The sequence below is a fragment of the Ostrea edulis genome, chromosome 8, assembly GCF_947568905.1.
Source record: "Ostrea edulis chromosome 8, xbOstEdul1.1, whole genome shotgun sequence".
Taxonomy (NCBI): Eukaryota; Metazoa; Mollusca; class Bivalvia; order Ostreida; family Ostreidae; genus Ostrea; species Ostrea edulis.
This window is the reverse complement of record NC_079171.1, coordinates 35,510,626-35,536,967: the sequence shown is the minus strand read 5'-3', so window position 1 is coordinate 35,536,967 and position 26,342 is coordinate 35,510,626. Positions and strand designations below refer to the sequence as shown.

The window sequence follows — 26,342 nt, the reverse complement described above, 5'->3', positions numbered from 1 at the left end:
CTCCAAAGTGTCTTGCTACGATATTTTGTACCATTCCGGCTTGAAGCATCCCAACAGCACGATTACGTTGGTTTTCGCTCAGTCGTGGCATGACAGAAGGGTAAATTTTGTCAAAACTAAAGTGCTTTCCTTAACGAATAGTGTCCAAACAAACCTTTTACACTTCTTACTCCAAACAGTATCTGAGTCGGGTACTATCCGATATTGTTAAAAAACATCACCTTTATCGATTGTTTAGATTTTATGAATATATATAAACAATAAATATAGAAAAATTAGACTAAATTTTGTAATTCACAGTTTCTTTTTTCCGCTAGTATACATAAACTTTAAAAATATCTTTTTATATATGCAAGGAAAGTTCCGTGTTCTTAAAATCAAGTCAATTACATGTACCTAAAATATGAAGCACAACATGTCAAAACAATGCCAGGATGTTGTAAATATGCACTCCAGTTGCTATAAAATCTGAACCATAATGGTCAGGCAACTTTATTTTCCGAATTTGACTAAAATTTTGATCTCTTGAAATTCTATCTAGGTCACCTGTATATGGGATTAATATTGACAGTAAAACTATATACCTTTGGGAATTTTTGCTCCCATAGTTGCATACTTCTTAGGGTCCTTCAGAAATTTGACAGCTATCTCCAATTCCTCTTTGACTTCATCAATCTGAAATGGAGGCTTATTGCAGTAATCATCACATGAAAGGTGAATATAATGAACAGTGATCAATCTTGTAACTCTTATAAGCATATTTATCCACAAATAAAATAATGCACATACATAAAAACACTCACATGAAAATACAAACAGTGCACACACGACACCTACCCCTTTAACATGGCTGAAATTGACCCCTGTCTTCTCGGGACCAACCATAGAAATCTGATTTCCTGGAACATTTATAGAGAACTTCCACCTCATTTTCTCATCTGTAAGAAACACTTGAAGGATTAGTCAAAACTACAGAAATGTTTATCACAACCCCCCCCCCCCCCCAAAAAAAAACATTAACATTAATCATGACCACTACACCACTTATAGAAATATAGATAGTCCCCTTTGGTTTTACAAGCTGGGGACTAATAACCATGGCGAATTACATCACACAATCGTCACAATCACCACGACAACTACATCACACAACCATCACAATCACCATGACAACTACATCACACAGCCGTCACAATCACCATGACAACTACACCACACAACAGTCACAATCACCATGACAACTACACCACACAACAGTCACAAAACCATGGCAACTACACCACACAACAGTCACAAAACCATGGCAACTACACCACACAACCGTCACAATTACCATGACAACTACTCCACACAACCGTCACAATCACAATGACAACTACACCACACAACAGTTACAATCACCATGACAACTACACCACACAACAGTCACAAAACCATGGCAACTACACCACAAAACCGTCACAATCACCATGACAACTACACCACACAACCGTCACAATCACCATGACAACTACACCACACAACAGTCACAATCACCATGACAACTACACCACACAACAGTCACAAAACCATGGCAACTACACCACACAACAGTCACAAAACCATGGCAACTACACCACACAACCGTCACAATTACCATGACAACTACACCACACAACCGTCACAATCACCATGACAACTACACCACACAACCGTCACACAACCATCATAATCACCATGACAACTACACCACACAACCATCACAATCACCATGACAACTACACCACACAACAGTTACAATCACCATGACAACTACACCACACAACCATCACAATCACTATGACAACAACACCACACAACCATCACAATCACCAAGACAACTACATCACAAAACCATCACAATCACCATGACAACTACACCACACAACAGTCACAAAACCATGGCAACTGCACCACAATGTTCACAGTAATCATAACAATTATTGACAATAATGAGATACCTTTATAAAACACATTGTATACTATGAGTCCTGAGCACAGCATGATCCCGAGCACGAACTTGTGCCACTTCCTGTCCTCGTGCTGCCGCGTCGTCTTCAGGTTTTGTAGTTCCTCCTCAATTTCCTTGATGTGATTTTTTATCCTCCTCTCTAGGTCATCAGACGTCAGTGAACGACTGCTCGTTGCCTTTACTTGTAATTCATCTGACTGTAACACAACACATGCGATATGCAAGTCTATGATCATATCTTATATCAATGGTTTCGAAATTTCTAAATACAAAGCATACAATACTGTTAATTTCAGTGTATATTTAAATGAGCATATTCAAAATTTTGTGCAACTGCCAGCCAGAAACAATTTGGCTTAATGGTCAAGATTTTTATACCCGGGGAAAACCTCCAGTGCTCATTTTTGCAGCAGGTATGCATGGTGCCCTGAGGCAACACCAGCTGTACAGCCCACTAATCCATATACGCAACACTCAATACACAAACAAAAATCAAAGGCCTGAAGGGCCTGAGAGTCAACTCGCACTTCATTGTCAACAGGAATAGGAAATCTTGAAGGAGCAAGATAGTAGTAATGATCAAGGATGACGAACATCGTGTGTGTGAGTTCGCATACATGCATGCTTCTTTTAGCAGGATTTATACTTTGATGCATCATGCCTGTGTAAAGTGACTACATTTGACTAAGTCATGACCACTGCCATTTAAATTACATGTACATATCAAAACACTCAATACACAAAAAAAACAACAACAAAAAACGTGTGTGAAATCAGTAAAACAACAAGTATTGTTGAAAGTATTGCATAGAAATATGAATGCTCTTTTGGCCCCAAGTGAAGTCGTCTGCGTAAATTTCTGTGTAAATAATCATAGTACTTCAACAAGAATAACCAGGTCTCATCAAATAAAAGCCATTTATGAAAGACTAAAATTCCATAATGTCTATGTCCAAGGGCCATAACTCTGTAAAAAGATGAATGGATTGGAACAAAATTTGAACTTCATCTGTAACTGTGGTAAAGCAATGTACCAAATGAGAGGTGAAGATAACGAACAGTGATCAATCTCATAATTCCTATAAGTATGAAATACAAAATAAAGAGTTGGGCAAACATAGACCCCTGGATATACCAGAGGTGGGACCAGGTGCCTAGGAGGAGTAAGCATCAACACTTCCTTCATTGTTTTTCACTTTGACTGAGGAATGGCAATTTATTCAATTTCGACCCGGTAAATTTTAGGGTGGTGTTTAAAAGCTCAGCCTGTAAACAATACCTGTACATTATGTGTTACAATGTGTCAACAGCAGGTCAAAGCCAGATATATAGGATGTTGTCACCCATACTTCCCATTACAATCCACTATCCATAAAACCAATTACAGGATGGACAGCATAAAGTTACCTGCTGTTGTTTTGCTTTAAGTCTAAAACTTCCTGCGGAGAACTGAGGCATTTTGGATCCCACATCCTTCAAGAAACCTGTAATTTCAAATTGTTCTCATTTACAATTATATGAGACAATGAATATAATTCTTTCGAGAGTAATGACTTAACTACATCCGTCTTTAAAAAAATTTCAGACTTCTTATTTCCACTAAATAACTAAGTCTGGGGAGCATATTACCAGTCCTTGAATAGTACATGCACCAGTGCACACACACACACACACATATATATATATATATATATAAATTATTTTTTCTTGGTATCCGGGTAGAATAAAGTCAAAAAATAAAATCCAATACTCAAACTTTTATCTATAATAGCGCTTTCGCCCTGCGGGCTCGTCAGTAGATTTTTAAACATTGTTTAAAAATCTACTGACGAGCCCGCAGGGCGAAAGCACTATAGATAAAAGTTTGAGTATTGGATTTTATTTTTTGACTATACATATGTAAGACTCCAAAGTGCGATGGGACTTCAAAGTGCGATGGTCACGCCAAACCCCGATGGTCTGCACCAAACCCCGATGGTGTGACCCGCCAAAGTGCGATGGTCCACACTCATGCATCAAAGTGTGATGGTCTGACACGCCAAAGTGCGATGGTATGACACGCCGAAATCCATTGGCTTGTAAACGACACAGTGTTTTGGTACAGACTGTACCAACCAGGTGTTTTTTCACCAAAATATCAGTGCAAAATCCATGCATAAAAAATAAGAAGTTCATCTTATTTCATTACCATCTAGTTGTCGTGTTATTAAACACAAAATTTTCCAACGCGAAATCATGTAGAATGTTTTGCATTATAGCATATCCCCAGGATTTTATTACGTGTATGTCACAAGTTATAAATGCATGATCATGAATCAAAGAATGTTTGGGCGAAGTAGATAGTTCGACAACAAATGTACTTTGCCGTTCTCACTATCCTCAACCTTGTATACCTTGCTGTTGCTGTCGTCCGTGTTGCATTTCTTCGGTTTTATTTTGAAAGATGCTCAGAATGACGTCACAATGACGTGACGTCACAAACGTTACTGAACTCCGCACCATCAGACTTTGGCGTGGCCATCGCACTTTGGCGTCCGTAACATCATTAACAAACCATCGCACTTTGGCGCAGACCATCGCACTTTGGCGTAACCATCGCACTTTGGAGCGACCACTGCACTTTGGAGTCTTACATATATATTATATATATATATATATAACCTGTGTACAGGTAATTAGTAGTGTATACCTGCGTACATGCCTATCATACAATATGTGTTACTGCTGAAATTAAACCTCATCAGTCCAGCTGGACTGGTGACATAAAAAGTTAGTTTCAAGTTCTGACCGACCGAGAGGTGCAAAAAATTGGTTTTACTAGAACTATGTTCATATGTACTGTATAAGTACACAGTCATATATCATATCCGTGTATCAATAAATGTAGTTCATACCTGTGTTGCTCTTTTGAAAAATGGAGCCCAATAATGAAGGATTGTTGTCACTGGGATCGTGTCCCGTCTGTTTCTGAGAATAAAAGAGATAGACATTTTAATGCCTATAGGCAAATACAACAATCCCTTCACTCAGGAAAATTACATTCTTTCAAGGGCCATAACCTGAAGACTAAATAATCAATAGAATTCTAATAAATCGCACCATGATACACCCGTTTAAAAATGTATATTACTGTACATTCCGAAATAAGTGCGAGGAATTTATTATCGCGTAATTTCGCGAGAAGCATCACTCGTGAAATAAAATTACTCTTTTCTTATTTTGATATTAATATACGTGTAAAGCCTCCAGATCAACAGAGCAATCGAGAATTCATGTTCTCGCGCTTCGACATCTATCGTACAAGTCGATCATTTTGCGATATTAAGTACTCACGTATAATAAGTAATCTACAGAAATCATAAACAGGCAAGTGTGCATGGAACAAATTCATGTTAACCTTGGTAGAACAATTGACAATAGATATTGAATTTAATTGTTAAATTAACTACATTTCTGAATCAGAACATGTTCATTATTACATGTAACTGTCTAGAATAATTTTGTTCTACATGCTATCATTATAAAATTCCTAACAATTTTTGGCGGTACAATGAAATGCACGCTAAGTCTTAGGAAATTTTGTAGTACTGTCACAATACTGTTTATATTTATATCATTAATGTTAGAAACAAAATAATTATTCATATCAATTGTTATGTATCTACGTTTTATGAACAAAATGTGTATTTCTTGACGTAATAATTATTGAATAGAGTTGGTGCATTACTCTCCTTAAACATATAGGGTTTGTTTTAAATACTTAACATTTCAAAAGTTTTAGTGATTTGATTTTAGCCAAAAAATTTACATTTCTTCACAGACAAACAGACTTTTGTTGGTTCTAGGACTTAAATCTACATGAACCCAACAGAGCGTAATGTCATAAATGGCCATACCATCTTAATCATAGGTCACAGTGACCTTCATTTAGAGTGTGACACACCCTCTACCAAAGATGCATGAACTGATCAAGTTTGATGATTCTAGACCAAATAATTGTTCAGTTATGAAGCACACAAGAATTTACCATATTTGTTAATCAAAGGTCACATTGATCTAACTTTAAAGTGTGGACCCTCCCCCCCCCCCCTCACCCAAGATCAGCTAAAACAAGAGGTACTGTGAGCAATGCTCACTAAGAATACCCCCCGCTTACCCCAATCTCCCAAAGGGTGTTGGTAATAGGTATAAACTACCTCTTTTCTGAGTGTTGCTACTTCGATGTCCAGTGTGCATGACCTTTGACCTTTTGACCCCAAAATCGATAGGGAACATCTTCATCCCATGGGTAGTCCATATGTTTGATATGGTGACTGTAGGTGGAAAGGATAACGCTTTAGAGCCCGGAAACCATATTGCTACTTCAATGTCCAGTGCGCGTGACCTTTGACCTTTTGACCCCAAAATCGATAGGGATCATCTTCATCCCATGGGTAGTCCATATATATGATATCGTGACTGTAGGTGGAAAGGATAACGCTTTAGAGCCCAGAAACCATATTGCTACTTCAATGTCCAGTGCACTTGACCTTTGACCTTTTGACCCCAAAATCGATAGGGAACATCTTCATCCCATGGGTAGTCCATATGTATGATATGGTGACGGTAGGTGGAAAGGATAATGCTTTAGAGCCCGGAAACCATTGCGTCTACAGACGGACGGACAACCCGATTCCAGTATACCACAACTTGTTGCAGGGGGTATAAAAAGTTTGATGATCCCGGGCCTCAAGACCATAAACTGAGAATAGACTTCAGTCTAGTGTTGTACTGCATGATTGTCGCCAACTTTGGATTGCCGGTCGCTATAATTGAAATGATTTGAATAATCAATTATCATTTTGAAAATCGCAGATGCCGGTATATTTTTTTTATAATCGTGACAAATGCTGACAAAGGAGATTCATCCGATAAGAACAACAGCAAAAGTCGAGAGGTTTGTCCCTATCCCAGGAAAACAAAATTGAAAGAATGGGATTAACTGTTAATGATTTTATTCTAATTAATAAGATAATTTTGGATAAATATAAAGTACATGTAATATATTTATCTATGCAATAAAGAACAAGGTACGATTGTATAAATAAAAATGCCCAAAAATTTTCTCTCTATAAAGTGTACCTGGAATTAACCTTAATCAACATTTTAACAAAGTAAAATATATGCCAGGTACAGGTGTATACTATGTCAACAAAATCAGAATGATACTCCTAAATGGATAGCATTATGACATCATGATGAACAAGACATTTCCTGTCTTTTTCTCAAAATAAGCCTGAAAACTGTCAAATTTTATACAGATTATTGTTCAGGAAAAGATGTGCGCATTTGTCAAGCAAAATGAAAATGATATATATTGTGTATTATTTTAAGATGAAAAACATGCTTGAATATGAATTTGCTCGATGCATGCGCTGTATGTTTTCTGAAAGGAAAACCACCTGAATTTGTGGATATTTTCATTGAAAATGACATTTTTGCAATTTTATGCCAACTTCAAGCTCTCGTCATATCACACAAATCATTATGCTGATCAAATTGAGCGAATTTTGGGTTTGCTAATCTATTCCTTATTTGAATGTCATGGTTTGAGCTCCAAGTGAAATCGTCGATATTTTGGGCCAGATGACTTTAGAAACTGTACCTATTTCTTTGAAATGAATGAGATTCGATTAATCAATCAAAATGGTGCATCCAATTAATCCGATTCTCTATTACCTCCCCCCCCCCCCCAACCCCAATCAATTCATAAAAACATATACTTATGACATTATAATTAGGAATGTACTAGTTAATGTTTTTTCTCTCACTTTCCGTCTGCTGGCCCGGGTCCATCCGTGTCTCTGGTCTTCTGTGGCAGAAGTAGAATAGATTCTACATCCCCAACCACAAGTACAAACTCCTACTGCGGGCCTGCTTAATAAACTCTGTACCTGGAAAAGCACTCGTTCAATCTACAATAAAAGAAAATGTCACGGACATTTAAAAATATTCACATTTCCAATGTTTTTGTCCCGTGGTGATCTGGGTTAGAATAGGTCCTCAGTACCCCCTTGTCATAAGAGCTGACTAAATGGGGATGTTTCTTCAGAGGAGATCGATAAAAAACACAAACTGAAGCCCCATGTCACAGCAGTTGTGGCATGATAAAGATCCCTCCCTGCTCAAAGGCTGTAAGCGTTGAAGCATAGGCCTAAATTTTGCAGCCTTTCACTGGCAATGGTTATGTCTCCATATGAGTGAAAAAAATCTCGAGAGGGACATTAAACAATATACAATCAATCAACCAATGTTTTTGCCTTTGATATCTTTAAACATTGAAATGATAGCTGTTTTCTCGTGAATGTGCTGCAGTTATGAGCAATGCGTATATGAATCGTTATAAATACAGTATCATTTAAACTGAACAGCTGGGAATTCAGACAGAAATACAAGCAGAATGTAAAAAAAATAATTTCATTTTTCAAAATACACAAGGGTATGACAAGCAAAACATTCGCTTCACACCAGTATACTTTTCATAAAGCGCTTAGCCTAATGCAAATAATGTCACCTGTAGAGTGTCTACAAGCTCAGTGTTACACCCACACGGCCTGTAGAGTGTCTACAAGCTCAGCATTACACACACACGGCCTGTAGAGTGTCTACAAGCTCAGTGTTACACACACACAGCCTGTAGAGTGTCTACAAGCTCAGTGTTACACACACACAGCCTGTAGAGTGTCTACAAGCTCAACATTACACCCACACCGCCTGTAGAGTGTCTACAAGCTCAGTGTTACACCCACACGGCCTGTAGAGTGTCTACAAGCTCAGTCTTACACACACACAGCCTGTAGAGTGTCTACAAGCTCAGTCTTACACACACACGGCCTGTAGAGTGTCTACAAGCTCAGTCTTACACACACAGCCTGTAGAGTGTCTACAAGCTCAGTGTTACACACACACAACCTGTAGAGTGTCTACAAGCTCAGTGTTACACACACACAACCTGTAGAGTGTCTACAAGCTCAGTGTTACATACACACAGCCTGTAAAGTGTCTACAAGCTCAGTCTTACACACACACTGCCTGTAGAGTGTCTACAAGCTCAGCATTACACACACAGCCTGTAGAGTGTCTACAAGCTCAGCATTACACACACATGGCCTGTAGAGTGTCTACAAGCTCAGTGTTACACCCACACACACACACGGCCTGTAGAGTGTCTACAAGCTCAGTGTTACACACACACACACACACAGTCCATTTTAATACTTAGTATATTCCCTCTTGTAATGAAATGACATGGGAGAATTACAATTTAATATTATTTAGAGGTATGTATGTCCAATATTTATGCAATGGAGTCCTGCTATAACATTTTTTCACTTTGCCACAATTAAATAATGTAATACTTGGGTCAATAAAAGTAGCCAGAAATATTACTATCATTTAGAAATATATAAAAAAACAAGATGTGTTTGTGAAACACAAATGCCCCAGATAATGACCAATTCCAAAGATGGCCAAGGTCACAAGGACACATATCTTGTCACAAGAAATGCTCAGGTGCAATATAAAAGCACTAATACTTACCATTTAGAAGTTATGACCAATGTAAATTTTATTAAAAGTTGGTCAGGTGCCAAGGTCAAAAGGTTTAGTACCAACAGAATGATCTTATCATGAGGAATATTCATGTGAAATATCAAAGCTCTAGCACTTACTGTTCAAAAGTTATTAGCAAGTTAAAGTTTTCAAAAAGTAGGTCAAGGTCACAGGGTCAAAAATTTTGGTACTCATGGAAAGGTCTTGTCACAAGAAATACTCAAGACATGTGAAATATCAAAGCTCTAGCACTTCCTGCTCAAAAGTTATTAGAAAGGTTAAAGTTCAAGACAGAATTACAGAATGATAGATAGGACAAAAACAATATGCCTCCCGATCTTCAATCTCGGGGGCATAAAAACAAGCGATAAAGCTAAAACGTTAAAAAAATAAATCAAGCTCATTTGAATGTTTACTATTAACAGCAGAATTCCATTGAAAAACACTGTCAGATGGTGGCCAAAATGGCTCAGTTGGTAGAACACCTGACTAGAGATTCAGGGGGCCTGGGTTCGAGTCCCTGGTCTGGTCTGTTGCATTTTCTTCCTTCCTGTTACATTTGGTGCAATAGACCAGCCCTTGGAACTGACAGGTGAAAATGCCTGCCTGGGGATAAAGATCCTGGGTTGACGTCTTCAAGTGTGCATGAAGACATTTAAAGAGGGGGAGGGGGGGGGGGGAGAACATAGTGGTTAGCCGGGTTCAATTGCCGGTGACCAGATAACTCAGTTGGTATAGAGTAACAAACATGAGATTCAGGGGGACTGGGTTCGATAAAAAATGGAAATGTATTTATGTACTGCAGAATCAAATATAAAGCAAGCTAAGGAACAGGCTTATTGTCAACACCCGAGGGAAATTGATGTGTGACAAGATATGCACTAAAGACAAACGGACCGTAATCTAAAAAGCATTAGGGGGTGGATATCCAAGATATTCCCTAAAGGGTACTGATGAGAGTAGGCTTGTTCCTTACCTTATTAGTTTGAAAGAATAAAGTGTAGTATAGGAGAAAGGAGAAAAGATGTGGCTGGACCAGGAATCGAACCCAGGAGTGAGGACCCCTACATTACTAGTCAGGTGTTCTAACCACTGAGCTACCCAGGCCGATATCCACAGTAGAGTCCAAATTACTACATTCCTCCCTCCTTAATTTGTCTCTACCCTGAAAGACACACACAACCCAGATCATTTTTGCCCCTGGCAGGAGTTTCACCTGCAAATGCAAAAGTGGTCAACGGCACCAAATGTAGTATAGGAGAGAGGAGAATTTTTTTGGCTAGATCGGGACCCCTGCATTACTATTCAGGTGCTCTAACCACTGATCTACCCAGGTCAGTCAATATACACGGTCCATAAAGCCCTAATTTCTACAAAAGTTTGGACTCATCAGGGTTCCAAATTACCGCTCGCCCACTCACATTGGTGACTATGCTTTGCGTGTGGGCACCCAAAATTTCTGTTCTTGTCACCCACTTAGCGACTGTAATTGTCCAATCAACATTTTTCTTTCCGACCAATCCGAGTTCTAATATAAACGAAGTTCAATTCCCGGTTGAGATTTTACCGCTTTGCAAGACATTCCTGGGGTACAAAAACGTAAACCAGAGGAAGTTGAAGAACGCAAGGGTTACTTTAAACAAAAGGAAAGCGTCTGTTTTTACCAAAGTGGAAAGAAGGGGAGAATATGGTTCAATGACGGTGTAAAGGGGATATGTCATGTGCTGTGGGTACAAAACATGACACAAGAGGTCCAGTCATTATGACAGCTTGCCCGAGTTATAAACTTGACAGCATTGTGAAGCTGAAAACTTTCGAAATCGCATAAAAAATTTGAAGAAACGTGTGTTGAAATCAGACACCGCAAAGATCATAAGCTCATGAACTCTAATATTTTTGCTAGGTTAACAAAATGAGAGTGGACATGAGATAGAGAGAGGTAGAGGGATAGAGAGAGAGGGGGGTGTTTGAAACAATTACGGAAATGGAAACAGAATTTGAATATTGATATTTTAATTTTTTTTAAAATAAATTGCAATTGTGAGTGACCTCGTTTCTTTTTTCTTGTTAAAAAACATGTTCTTCAACTTTATATTTGTGGGCTAGTAAAATTTCATGTAGGCTAAATTTTATTTTTTTTATTTAGGGACCCACTTGGCCCCTAAGGTATTTAGTTGAAGTTGGAACCCTGACTCATTATCATAATCAACAGGTTGGGAACACTTTCCCTATAAAACGCGATTGTCCCTCTTTAGTGAGAAATAAACATTACCATAAACAGGTGTGTTGGCATCTTTGTTGAAAATAATGGCAAATCCCGTGCAACGCTGAATAAGCGCGAGACACACTCAACATGAAGCGAATTGTTTCTATGAAATTGACAACATAGTCAAGAAATTTCATATCAAAGTTGCTGTGTAAGAGAGAAGCAGTCTGAAATACAATACACATCGTGAGTGTTTTTGTTTTGATTAATAGAGGGCGAAGCCCTCTCACGGCCCAAAGGGCCGTGAGAGCGGAGCTCTCCCTATAGGTAACACGTATATACATGTTTAAAAGGAAAATAATGAAAAATTACACCATACCTATGGAACTTGAAAATTTTGGTACTAATGACGTCGATTCGAATACTATCGCGTGGACATGTATTTCTCAATTTTGAATCTCGTCTACCCTAGTTCACGTCATTCTGAGATGTTACACAAAATTCGTAAAAGCATGTAAATCTTATTTTCTTAATCATATATAATCACTCCACGATTAAAGCCATGTTTGTTGTTGTGGTTCAAACGCTATGTTTGTAAATTTGCTAAATAATGACGCTGAATATGACGTCACAATGTACTGTTTACATCAATTGTGTTATATTTCCCGCGTTCAATATATAGGCGGATCAAATATCCAAAATTAGGATGCTTTGATACAGCTCCGTCCTCGTGCTTAAACTTCAGGTTGTTTTTGTTCTGTTTTGGATATAGATACCAATGTCAAAATTTGTTTGCTTCGCCCTCAAACACGGTCACGCCGTAAAACATATTATATTTGCAGAAGCATCACACTGTCACATTTTAGCACTTTTTCTTCTTTTCACGTGAAACACGAAGAGATGTACTCCACGGGTGTTTTTCTCGGTTGTACGGGATATATTTACTCTTGCTAGAGAGGGATAATCGCGTTTTAGCGAGAATATCTCGCTATAGGGGAAGTGTTCCCAACCTGATCAAAGGGGGGCATTGAACGTCAGAACCCATTATAACCATTTTCGAAATGAATCACTGATTGGGGCTTCATAAATTACAGTTCTCACAGCATCACATCATATTCACCATCTCATTTACTAACCCCCAGTTCCCTGCCATGATGACGATGATGAAATTATGTAAGTCACATTGTAACTGGCCTGAAAGTCAGAAAGTTGTCCTCCATTTCGCCATTTCACTAATGTCTAACCACTAACCAGAAAAATATGGTAAAGCACATACTTGTAATTGCCTTGCCGTCATGTTTTGCTCAGTAAATCACTGCATACCCTCGTTTTTATTTATCTTCAATCTTATGTATATTTTCAAATCGGAAATAGTTTTATATATGTAAAACGATTTCCGAAAGCAAACAGAACATTAATTTCCGAATTTTATTCCAATTTTTGTTGTTGTTTTTTTAAGATGTCTATCACATAAAAGTTAAAGATATAGATCTACCCATAGTCTTGATTTTATGTAAAAAAAAATTGCATGGAAATAAAATATTGATATAAAGTAAATTTCATATTCATACACATATTACGTTGAAAGGAACAAATGATCTGGATCTAAATTGCAGAGGAGCGAATCGACGTACGACACTCACCTAAACGATTTACTGATAGGTCGGACCAAAACAAAGTCGGACTATAACAAAGTCGGACCATAACAAACTCGGACTACAAAAAGTCGGACCATAACAAACTCGGACCATAACAAACTCGGACTATACTTATAATTGTGAATGTAAATTGAAATTAACAAATTAACTCATTTAATTTTTCTTTTCTTTTACATTTGGGCGATATCATGAACTTGAAAGTGACAGATTTACCTGTAGATGTGACATTTACAGGATCCAGCGAGGTGAAGGGGGGGGGGGGGGTGAAATTTCACAGTTTTTCTGTTGGGGGACTTGTAAGTTTACTCTACTTGGAATTTATTTTGCCAAAGTTAAAGAGAAAAAAAAGCAACGGTTTCAATATAGAATTCTGAACACAATTTTAGCTTCAAACTCATACTTATTCTAAATCGAAATTATGTACATTCTGTCAGAAACCATTGAACATTTGTTTTAGGGATTTGCTAGTGTTCAGCATTTCTTCAGAGAATTTGAAAGTTATTCAAATATCAATAACAAAAAATAATTTTATGAAATTCAGAAACATAAACATATTACATATAAAAATGATGAAAAAGATATATCCATATATATACCTTCAGTAGTTTGTTATAAACATTTTGTACAAGTTTCTTTGCAGAATGTATTTACTGTATGCATATAAAAAAGAAAGAAATATAAAAAACAAAGGTTTTCTATTAGAATCTATATACTTGCACCCCCACAGTGTGAAACCCCCCCCCCCCCCCCCCCACCACCACCACCATTGGAAAATTAACCTGGATTCGCCCTTGTGATTGATTGTTTATACGATTGATGAAAAAATAGATTATTATATGCCTAAACTAATATTTACTAGATTACTATATGCGTAAATGATGTTTTAGAATGAGAAATGGCCAACATATGTTTTCAAAATAAATATTTTATTTTCCATGGTATAAAGAACAGTGTGACATTATACAAGACAGTCACAGAGATAAAAAGATATCAGGTTTTCAATCAAGCACATCACAGTATTATACACAAAGTTCAACGCATTGGCATATCACACACTCGGACACATCAGGGATTATCAGTCAGTTTGGCCCATAGATTCCTCCACACTCCCGCAAAAGCTGCGATACTGTCAGGAATTGCTGCCACTCATACCACCCAGGATGATAGAAACGTCAAACTCCCTGTATTATGGTGTTGTGTCCAAAGACTATATGAGTTGAATCCCTTGACCACTGTAGGAAAGGAATATATATATATATATATATATATATATATATATATATGATAGTACCATCATGTAAAATTAGCACTCGTACCGTATATCAGATTACCACCACTCCTCCACCCCCTTAAAACACTATATGGTATGTATACAAGATTTATCAATAAGTATATAAAAAAGATATGATATATGATGTGGATTTTAGCATGTAATATTCTCTATATATAACTCAAATATTTGCGCATATTGTACGTTTTATTTCATACGACTTAATATTACCCAAAGTTTTAAATTCCATACCTGATTGTTTCTTCTTGGCTTCCCTTGCATCTGGTGCAGGTGAAGTGAATTGTAACATCTGTAACATCTCTCTGTACGCACGCACAGAAATTCTATAATATAAATTAAAGTATTATTTCATGAATTAGCTCTACGAATGATTGATTTTGAAATAGTTATTCAATTTCAATTAACATAATACGATTACGGCAAGGTATGACATTCAATATGGACTCCGTAGATTTGTGACGTTTTGAACGCCAAATTATCATTGTGACACATAACTATATGCATTCGACACCATCATAACTTTGACAATAAACTGCATGTCGTGTTAAATTTTTGTTCAAAAAACCTATTTCTAAAATCGTTTTAATTTAACAACGACCATTAACTTAATATAACCAAAAAACTATATTAACAGGCATCATAGAATTGTGACACATAATCTAACTAGCATAACCGCAATGAATAATCCACATAGCAAACACATATGCTACAATATTAATCGTTTCTTAAGTATATCACTTATCCAAATATCAATTCAATTTTGAAAAAATAATTCAGAATTCTTTCAAATATCCAAATTTACCTACAAAATGTATCATGGACATGGTCTATTTTCCTAACGTTAAGGCTTATAGATGACATCACAATCTTGATAACTTATATTATCAAAATCACCATCTTAGTTATTCTTAAAAATTTTATGTTTGTATCATTAGTTTTAAGAAAGCTATCAACATTTTGGTAAAGTGTTTGGGACACTGTCGTTACCTTTGTATATGCTATATTTACGTAAATATTAGAATATCCAAACTAATAGATTCAATAATTCGTATTTTAATGACGGGTATTGATATCGAATGGATAGATTGTAAAACTGTCGTCAAAATTATATGCAACTTTCGTATAATAAAGTGTTTTCATTCATATAAAACAGCGTAAATGCTACCATAATGCTATGTAATACGTTTTTCAAGACACCCATTCAACAGTGCACGACGTCAATACACATACAATAAATAAATGCAATAGTAGCAACTATTTTATCTATTAATTCACTTTACTCAATGTGTATGATTTTGATAGAGAAATGCTTATACAGAATTTTTTTTTTTAAATTGAAAATTTGATGGTAACAAATGAATATAAATTACACAATTAAAGCAAAGGAACGTTTATACTTCTCAGAGTCTCAACAATTCATTATTTTGATATGTTAATATACAAAACACATGCGCTATTTTTTCTTGAAACTGAATAGTTTTTCATGTACCTTTATTATCAAATTAATTATGTTTAAATTGGCATACATGTATAGACCCGACGGGCTGGGTGTAAATTTTAATTGTATATTGGTTTAAAGATTATGTATGATTGCAGTTACATATTTTATATATTATTTATTCTATGCTATAGACAGTTTTGCAATAAAGCATGTTCCAATGAAAGAGAAAACATATATCTGTTTAATCTCTTCTCTTTACATTGTGTCGAAAGTTCAAAAGAGCAAGGGAAATGGTATTCACAATTTTCATGGAGTGTATTACTCTATACTGTTACTTCAATAACTTGTGTAGCAAACCAAAGGATTACATAAAATATTTTAATATAAGCAATTATTAGCGTAAATCGTTAGTAAAAGTAAGTAGTAAGTATTTGTCTAAATCAACTATGATACATAATGATAAATTTCTGCAATATTTAATGTATTTAATGTTCCTGTGAATAAAATAGCATTAGAACTGGCTACTACTTAATCAAAATTTTGATGAATCAAATTGTTTCATACAAACTTGTTTTCTATGGATGATATTTATCTTTCATTCAAAACCTAGCGCTTCTAAAGACCTATGTATTAATTATTTGTAATTTGCTTATAAACATGCGATGATATACATGTGTAAATAACTTATTTAATATAAAAATCTATACACTCACCGGTATCGCATATTCTGTGTTGCCAGTGGTTGCAGCAATCGTTTTTCCAGACCAAGGTTATGTTCTTTAAGGATCATTATCTGTCATTATTAAATTGACCGAGTTGTATTCTATTTATCAGTAGTCCGACTTTGTTTTGGTCCGACTTTGTAATAGTCCGACTTTGTTTTGGTCCGACTTTGTTATAGTCCGACTTTGTTTTGGTCCGACTTATCTGACAGCGACCTAAACTGGTTCTCCGCTGATTGAAGCCACTCAGGTTCCCGAGACCCCTCTGCATTTATTATTGGGCGATAATGGTAATAAATGCAGAGGGGTCTCGGGAACCTGACTAAGACGCGAGGTCAAGGTACCAGTTTAGGCACTCACCATTAGGAAAATGCATGTCATGGTGGCTAATTCTAGTCTGTCTAGACTTTCTTCATGTAATGTTATAGATCCATAGACCTATATGGCATGGTAGCAGGTGCTAGGCGACAAGCGAATGCTAGTGAGTGTTGCAGCTATTACAAATAATACATTTTTTGGGTTTCGCGATCACGGCTGACCCAGGTGACCAGCTGCCTTTGATTCAAGACCCAACATGTCTGCACAAAGGGACGCGTGTCTGGCGAGATCGAGAGACAGTCCGAATAAATCTGTAAGTATGGAAAGCAAAATGCTTTACATCTACTTAGACGAAATGTTAGATAAGTAGAATGTGTACAGTTCAGAGATTAAATTCAAATTTTAAAAAAATGAAATGAAATTTTAAAAAAAACCTTTGGTGAATTGTGCAATTTTGATCTGATCATATGATTGCAGAGCTAGAGATAATGACTTTTATTCTCTAGGCCTAGTGAAAATCTTAAGGTTATCAAATGAAATCTTTGCTGGTCAATTGATCACTTTTATCGTATTGCGATAGATCTATATGCAATATTAAATTTTGAAATAAAAGAAAAACAGTTATCTTCTGATATTTCTTTAAGTCTACCTGAAATACTATAAATAAACATTGACAAATGCATATAGCTGAATCAAGAAATGGTTCAACTTAATAGAATATAAGGCTATTGCTGAAGCTCTTGGGTTTTTGCTAGGATATTTCATTTCAAATCCACCGCTAATCATTGCGGAAAGTGCGGGGGAAGGTGTGGACGGGGTAGAAGTCAATACAACCTGACAAAATCCCGTTTATTTTGGCTCGAATTGATGCTAACATTGCAGTGGTGCCTCCGCATGTGACTGGCTTGTAGTGCCACCGATTTTGTTACAATAATCACATAGAGGTCCATGTTTGCCCAACTCTCTATTCCAGTGATTGGGATAATCAAATTGCTAAATGTGACAACGGCCGCATTACCAGGAAGTATCGATGCAACATTTCTAAAATGAATGCGCCATATTGAAATTTTTATGTGACATTTTATAAAGACGAGTCCGAGAGACTACACTGAGTGGCCAAAAGTATTGCAACAAACATGGCTGACGTCATCACAATGTAAATAACAGCTGCATGGAAAAAACCAACTTTCAATGAAATAAACATTATTTATTTACCATTTTTTTCTAGTATTTTGTTGCCAAAGTCTTTCTGAATAATAACTTGTTGTAGTCTTGAAGATATTCAAGCATGGAAGCTACGGATATATGTTTGAGAGAGGTCATCCGAAATTTTTGTCACTGCAGCCATTAGGTCATCCTGGTTTTTAATATCATCAAACTCACGGGACAGTTTGATTTTGATACAACGCCAGACATTTTCAATGACATTAAGGTCCGGGGACTGTGCAGGCCAGTTGAATTTTGGAATACCGTTTTCTTATTTCCAAGTATTAGTCTGTCTAGAGGAGTGGGGGTGGAATTATCGTCTTGGAAAATAAATTGCTGATTTCCAAAAATTTTGCTAACAACAGGCCATAAGTGATTATCCAGCAATTCAATATGCCTTGCTGAGTTTAGATTTCTATCAACAGGTACACGAACACCAATACCATAATAGGTAATACACCCCTAAAACATACAACTTACTCTCACGGGCGTTTTGCGTTGGTTCAGATGGTAAGGTGCTCTTCTCGGACGATTTTCTCCACAAACTTACAGAGTTACTTTGTCCAATGACTACCTGTGTTTCGTCTGAGAAAATAACTTTCTACCACTGTTCAGGTTTCCAATGTCTTTTCCTCGGCACCACAAAATTCGGCGTTGTTTGTTGACTTTAGCGATTGTAAGCGTTTTCTGAATTTTGCCCCTCCTGTATCCTTCCTGGTGTAACTTACGACGAACAGTTCTCATGGACACATTTGTACCTTCATTCCTATTAAAAGTTGATGTAATGTCCTGAAGAAATTGTCTTCTGTTAGTTTTCAGAAAGCGATAAAGTTTCCGATCACCCTTCTCATCTATCACTCGGGGCCTTCCTCTCCGGGGATCGTTTTTAACACTTTCTTTTTGTCGGAATGTTTTCAAAACTCGTCCAGCAGTGCTTCGATGGATTCCCAATGATTCACTAATTTTGTTGTCATTAAATCCCTTTGAATTTAGAATTACAATCCTTTCCTTTAGGTCCTTTGACAATTCTCTCTCATTCTTCGACATTGTTTTCATTTGATACCTTACCGGAAATCGTCTGCTACTTTGAATTACAAACGGTTCCCCATATAATTCGTACCCTAGTTAATTCGCATACCTGACATCACGACCCAAGCTTACTTTGTTACGCGTCAGCAATAAAAATAAAATTTGAAGCGAGTAAAATTGTGATGACGTCAGCCATGTTTGTTGCAATACTTTTGGCCACTCAGTGTAGTAATTTATAATCTAAACACTACTGACTTACTGTATTGCCATAGATAACTTTAGCTTTATCATTTGTGTTAAAGTTACGTTTTACTTTAGGATGGATCATTCTCATTGTGATTGTCTGTTTTGATGTTTCTCCGCGTCATCATCTTCTGCTTCTGCAGTGTCTACGGCCGGTACTGGCTTATCATTCAGACGAAAATTAAGGAAAGTTTGCCCTTTGTCAGGCTTAGGAATTTTTTTGGTGGCTCCAGTCCATGCACATTAAAATTATAATTCAACGGTATCAACCAATCAGATAACCTTTTACTGTTTGATTAGATACTGAGGAAATCGAAGTCATACTTGCACTTAAAAGAACGTAAAGTGTGTTATTTCAAAAGCACTACAGCGATAAAGATTTTTCAAGCACTAAATCGATAGAGATTCAATAGGGGGATCAGCTCAAAAGTTGAAAAGTTCGTAGATCTAAGAAGTCAGTGGGGAAAACCTCAAACTAGATATAGCGACGATATGCGCCTTAGTGGCTCATTGTTTTCAATATTCTATGCGCCATTTTTTGATTTAATGCGACTATGGCGCAGGGTACGTGCTTATCCCAATCTCTATCACTGCTATTCTGTATTCCTTATAGGAGTTCTGAGATTGGTCACTGTTCTTTATCTTCACCTATTATACTGGACTGTTCTTTATCTTCACCTGGGGATCCGGGTTAGAATAGGTCCTCAATACCCCTTGCTTGTCATAAGAGGCGACTAAATGGGGTGGTTCTGCGGACGAGACGGCAAAAGCCGAGGCCCTGTGTCACAGCAGGTGTGGCACGATAAAGATCCCTCCCTGCTCAAAGGCCATAAGCGCCGAGCATAGGCCTGAAATTTGCAGCCCATCACCGGCAGTGGTGACGTCTCCATATGAGTGAAAGATTCTCGAGAGGGACGTTAAACAATATTTAATCAATCAATCACATATATTATACAGCTATATCTGTGACAACTATTTCGTTTTCTTTCTTTAGTTTGAAGTGATACATACTATTGGAGCTTTCGCTCTTTCATTTATGCATTCTCGATCAGTTTAATTCGTTGCCATATTAAAATTTTAAATCAGGGGCAGGTAACTTATCTAAGGAATTTACAGAATATTGAACTCGAACTGGTATTTACAAAAAAAAATATCGCGATACATATTGCCAACAATGGAATCGGGATTCACTGGTTAACTGATAATATTGCACAGCACTACACTTTTACGATCCATTTAGACCAGTGGATATGAAAACAACTGGCCCGAATTTCATATTCAATAATAGGCCTACTATTTTTATGACAAGGGCAAATATCTCATTTATTCAAACTAGCCTCGTCCCTTGGGGATTCGGGTTAGAATAGGTCCTCAGTACCCCTTGCTTGTCGTAAAAGGCGACTAAATGGGGCGGTCCTTCAGATGAGACCGCAAAAACCGAGGTCCCGTGTCACAGCAGGTTTGGCACGATAAACATGATTAAGACCCCTCCCTGCTCAAAGGCCATAAGCGCTGAGCATAGGCCTAGATTTTGCAACCCTTCACCGGCAATGGTGACATCTCCATATCAGTGAAATATTCTCGAGAGGGACGTTAAACAATATTCAATCAATCAAACTAGCCTCAACATCAGGTTGAAATAAAAACATAGTAAATTTACTATCTGCGATTTTTGCTTAAACTTCGAAATTAGTCAGCGTGACAGTGTTCGACACTCATTAGAATTTGGACTCGTCATAGATACTGATCTCAGGTTGCCCAAATGGGTTTCAGATTGTCCAAACAAAATTATCAATCAAAAAGAACTTCAATTGTATTTATTTTTAAATCTATTCTGTGATTTTTTTTTGTTTTTCAAACTACCACCCCTCCTTTTGAATTGGGAAAAATTAGCGACATTTTCCTCAAATTGGGAAAATTCATTGATAGTAAATTAAAATGGTAAAGATGCATAAAATAATCAAATAACAATTTTTTTGTTTGAGGTTTTATTTCAGATCTGATTTAAAACCATAAAATAAATCATTATTTAACATTAAATATGTATTGGAAAAGTTACACCTTGTATAGATATTATTTACTTTTTCTAAGAAATACTTATTGTCTAAGTTCATAAACAAAGTAATGAATTATCAATTCACCAGCATTTGTACCCATAATCTTGTAAAAATTATATTAATAATCAAGTTCCCAGAATGTCTCTCCTGTTTGTATTTTTCGGATTTGTAGTAAAACCCTATACTGTTGGCCACTTCCTGTTATTAGCCTGACCCTACATATGATGGCGGTCAAACTAAATTGTCAACAATATGGCTTAATGTGTATCTGGAAAATATATACTTCGCTGCATATCTGCTTATATGGATGCCTCTGTTGTTTTACATATTCTTTACAAAACCTTTTGCATGTGCAGTGGTTTGGAGAATAAAACTGAAGAAAAAAACGTATTTACTCTTTGTCAGCAATATACGGTATTAACCTTTTTTTTAAATGGCTTAATTTCCCTAGATTTGAAATTGGGAAAAACATATATATATAATTGGGAAAAAATAGCTAATTTTAGTGAGGGGAAACAGTCGAATATCGGTGGCATTTTGGCCCAAAAAAATCACTGCTATTGCATTTCTATTTTAGTTTCAAACAGAATATTAACAACTCTCTCTTCACATACACGGTGTTCGAAATTAACCATAGACCGGGTCTATGTCAAATGACAGCGGTTGTAATTGGAATAGACCAAATTGTCTATGCTGATTTTCTAGGTTTAAAACAATAGACTTATCCCAATAGTGGACGTCTTATAAATGTTAATATGAGAAATGTTATGAGGAAAGGAGAACATTGTTATGGAAATGGAAAGAAAATATGCTTTCTAAGTCCATTGGAAGTAAATAACAATGTTTCAAATTTGTGTTAAATTTTTTTTCAATGTTGCAGTCTATGCCAATTCGATGAGGTCTATGTCATCTTCTTTTGGCATAGACCTGTAGTCTATACTAAGTTTTAAACCAATTTCGAACACTGCATGCATACATTGTTTTCACTCTTACCCATCTCTAGATCGTCACTCTCATTCTCTTGTCAAACTTTCCATGCTATCTACTACTACATTCTCATCACTCCACTCTCACTAACATTCATTTTTTTCTCAACTCCATTCATATGCATCACTCTAATTAAATCAATTAAACATATTTTCAGATAATGGAGACTGAATATGAACTATCCGATGAAGCAGATGAACTTGGTTGTTGAGGGGTTTTACTGGCCCTTGCTAGTGTCTTCAGAAAATGCACCATCTGATGCAGAAAACAAGAGATTGCTCCATTGGCTCAAAGACATCCTTCCTAATGAGTGAATAGGAGGAGGAATTAGTGGGCGAGTTTTACCACTCCCTCACTAGTGGCATTGTGCCTAAAAATTAGTTGTGCACCATAGGCCTGATGGAAGTCACAGAAGTGTATACAATCAAAGATGTCCTTCCTAATGAGTGAAGAGGAGGAGAAATTAGTGAGCCCTGGAATTCTATTAGAAGAAGCAGCCCCTGTGCCCAAAAATAAGCAATGTACACTATAGGCCTGATGGAAGTCACAGAAGTATGTATACAATTGACTTGAATCCATCAGATAGACCAATATTACAAAGAAATTCTACGTTTATTCGGTCTTCATAACACTAATAGTAACAAAACCACATCATTAACCTACATTATAGGTCCCCTCAGCACTGCTGTTGTTCAGCTGTTGTATTTGGACCTATTCACAGTCAGGATACCTATCAGCACAATACAACGTCACAAGACAAAGAAATCATGGTGTGAAATAAGATATTCCCATTTAAAATTTAATCCCACGATTGTGATCCAATCCTACCGCCGATGGTCATGATTTGAATATACTTTTATTTTGTACTACCTGGGGTTGCTTGCATATTAATTAGGGGCATGGACACTATGGAAAAATAAAATTTATTAATTTTTTTAAGCTCAAATTGTGTCCATGCCCCATTAATCTGAATATCCATAACCCTGTCCTTCTTGAGAAGAACAATTTTAAAAGATTTATTTTATCTGTTCCCTTTTAAAACTTCGATCCCTTATTATGGCCTCATCGTACCTCCAGGGGCCATGATTTGAACAAATTATAAATTGTACCTCATGTACCTGGGGAGGATTGCATATCAATTCACGAGCATTCGTGGTCCTGCTGTAAGATTTTAAATCTGACAATTCCCAGAGATTTATCTAGGCCTAGGTTCTTTTTACTACTAGTTACATGTAGCATTATCTTTGGCAACAAATGAATATTTCCCCTCCACAGGTAAAACTTCCCCTTCAGTTGTAGAAACTACACAAAATTGAGAATTTTAACAAAAATCATTTTGACATATTGTAAGTCATTTTCTGTGATTATCAGAGTCTTATAAAATAGAAAAAAGAATCGTTAATCAATCAATTTATATGGTTATTTCGAGATGTTATAATCAGAGGATGACCTCCACACCACCCCTACCCTAGAAGCCCATGATTACATTTTCAAAAAAATTTCGATTAAATATGAAAAAGGTACTAATAGCATCTAAAGGCTGAATAAAACCCTGTATTATGTAAAACTTTGGCACCCTATTGTGGCTAAAAATCCCCCCCCCCCCCCCCACACACACACACACACTAACACCCACCACAATTTGAACAAATTTGAATAGTGGGAATACTTCCATACATGTATGATTATTTCAATTTATTTGTAGCTCTGTTCTAAAGTTTTTACAAAGATTTATAATATATATCACAATGGAAAACTTTGATCCCACATTCTTGCTCCCATCCTAACCCTGTTAGCTATGATTTTATCAAATATTTTCTGGCCTATTGATTCTTAGGAAGATTTTAAAAGGACCTCACCCTATTTTTGTCTTTTCTTGATTATCTCCCATTTGGAGGGGTGTGGCCCTTCATTTGAATAATCATGAATCCCCTTCAACCAAGGACAATTTGTGCCAGGTTTGATTGAAATTGGATCCGTGGTTCTTGGAAGATTTTGAAAAGATGCAACAGAATTTTGACTAATTCTTGATTTTCTCCTTCTAAAAAGGATGTGGCACTTCTTTCGAATAAACTTGAAAACATGCTTTGTGGCATATTTGGCTGAAATTTGCGCTGTGGTTCTGGAAAAGTAAAAATGTTAAACGTATACAGACAAGACTGATGGTGAACCAAACACTGATCAGATAGCTCACAAGATGTTTCCACTCATGAGATAAAATCTTCCAAGAATTTAAGTTCATTATAAATAACCTTTGAAATATAACTTAAAAATTGCAGGTTGGAGATCTGAAGAAAATGGTTGTGAGTTAAAAGTAGAATTCAGTGGAAGAACAGCACTTCTGACTGGAAGGGGGAGGGGTGTTGCAGAGAGACTGCCTCCTACAGTTGGAGTGACGATCTAGTACATGGCAGTGTTGCTATGCAATGACATGATTGGTCATAGAGCATACAGATCAACCAACACCGTTGACCGAGATTGTGGTAATTTATTTATTTAAATATAAATTTAAAATCTTGTCGAATTTAAAATGTATCATTTTGAAGCACTTGAATAATCTTGAAATTAAAATTTCATTACAGACAGTGACCCATGATCTCCAGTCTACAGAATTCGACACAGCAATCGAGTCTGTGTCTATTGAAAGGTAAGATGCCCACAGGCCTTCAGTAAAAAAAAAGTGTTAACTGTAATCTTGCTGGGGGGAAAAATAGGGTAGGTAGGTTGAATTTTTTTTGCTATTTTGTGTATTTGTCGTATATGTTGACAGTTTTAAACAAGCTCAAAAACTGCTAGGGATGATCCAGTGCAATTTCCCCACCAATTTACACACATTGTTCTTTAGTTGGTTGGTGGGTTGAGTATTGTTTAACGACCTTTGAGAAAAAATTTCACTCATGGAGACATCACCATTGCCAGTGCTGCAAAATTTAGGCCTAAGATAGGAGCTTACAACCTTTTAGTAGGGAGGGATCTTTTATCGTACCACACTTGCTGTGACACGGGGCCTTGGTGTTTTACGGTGTCATCCGAAAGACCGTTACATTTAGTTGCTTCTTACTAAAAGCAAGGGGTACTGAGTAGAGGTAGGATGATCCATCGGTGCACTGAGTCATCATGATACTCATCTTGGCGATATACGAATAGATACACATGTCTATCAAATGACGATACCCATCATAGCATTTTCCAAAAATATCTGTAGTGAATTTTTAAAGATTTTGGGTACTTTTAGTCCACCAAGAAGAAAATGAAAGTAGAACAAGAAAAAAAATATGATGGACTATGCAACATTAACAAAACCGACGTTGTTGCTAGCAAATCAGAGGTGTGGGGGAGGTTTCGCTTGCCAGTTTACGAAAGGGAAAGGTGTGTAAGAAACATTGAATTTGTGAAGTTTTTGGAGCTTTGTGATATTTATTTTATTCTAAGCATGTAACTGAGTGATATTCTTTCTGCTTTGTTTGGAACTGAATGAATTTAAAATCTGTTTTTTTCCTAATCTATATTGAAATGCAAAGTATCACAATATGTATTTATTGTGTGCCAAGCAGTGATTCATTTTGGCGTGCGTTCTGCGTAAATTACGCATTGAATTTGCTCA

General features: G+C 36.6%; 1 protein-coding gene and 2 long non-coding RNA genes across 3 annotated transcripts in view; 1 reads left to right on the top strand and 2 right to left on the bottom strand.

The window, feature by feature from the left end:
- The window catches only part of LOC125662452 (ATP-dependent zinc metalloprotease YME1L1-like), a 30,369-nt gene extending 17,197 nt beyond the window's left edge, over nt 1-13,172 (bottom strand). Inside the window, exons 1-7 of the mRNA XM_048894678.2 lie at nt 13,063-13,172; nt 7,801-7,944; nt 4,885-4,957; nt 3,398-3,474; nt 1,980-2,187; nt 838-938; nt 585-675 (exon numbers count right to left, since the gene is read on the bottom strand). Of these exons, the coding sequence (XP_048750635.2) occupies nt 585-675; nt 838-938; nt 1,980-2,187; nt 3,398-3,474; nt 4,885-4,957; nt 7,801-7,944; nt 13,063-13,083 (715 nt within the window). The 5' untranslated portion in view covers nt 13,084-13,172. The remainder of the gene's footprint in view (nt 1-584; nt 676-837; nt 939-1,979; nt 2,188-3,397; nt 3,475-4,884; nt 4,958-7,800; nt 7,945-13,062) is intronic.
- A 1,064-nt stretch (nt 13,173-14,236) lies between these two features.
- Nucleotides 14,237-16,994, bottom strand: LOC125646491 (uncharacterized). The gene is made up of 3 exons (XR_007359718.2): nt 16,890-16,994; nt 14,967-15,058; nt 14,237-14,676 (listed from the first exon to the last, which is right to left on the bottom strand). It is a non-coding gene; the product is annotated as an uncharacterized LOC125646491 (long non-coding RNA).
- Nucleotides 16,995-17,210: 216 nt separating this feature from the next.
- The window catches only part of LOC125662793 (uncharacterized), a 33,629-nt gene continuing 24,497 nt past the window's right edge, over nt 17,211-26,342 (top strand). The window contains exons 1-4 of the long non-coding RNA XR_007365525.2: nt 17,211-17,529; nt 22,896-23,290; nt 25,018-25,221; nt 25,321-25,385. This is a non-coding gene — a long non-coding RNA (uncharacterized LOC125662793). The remainder of the gene's footprint in view (nt 17,530-22,895; nt 23,291-25,017; nt 25,222-25,320; nt 25,386-26,342) is intronic.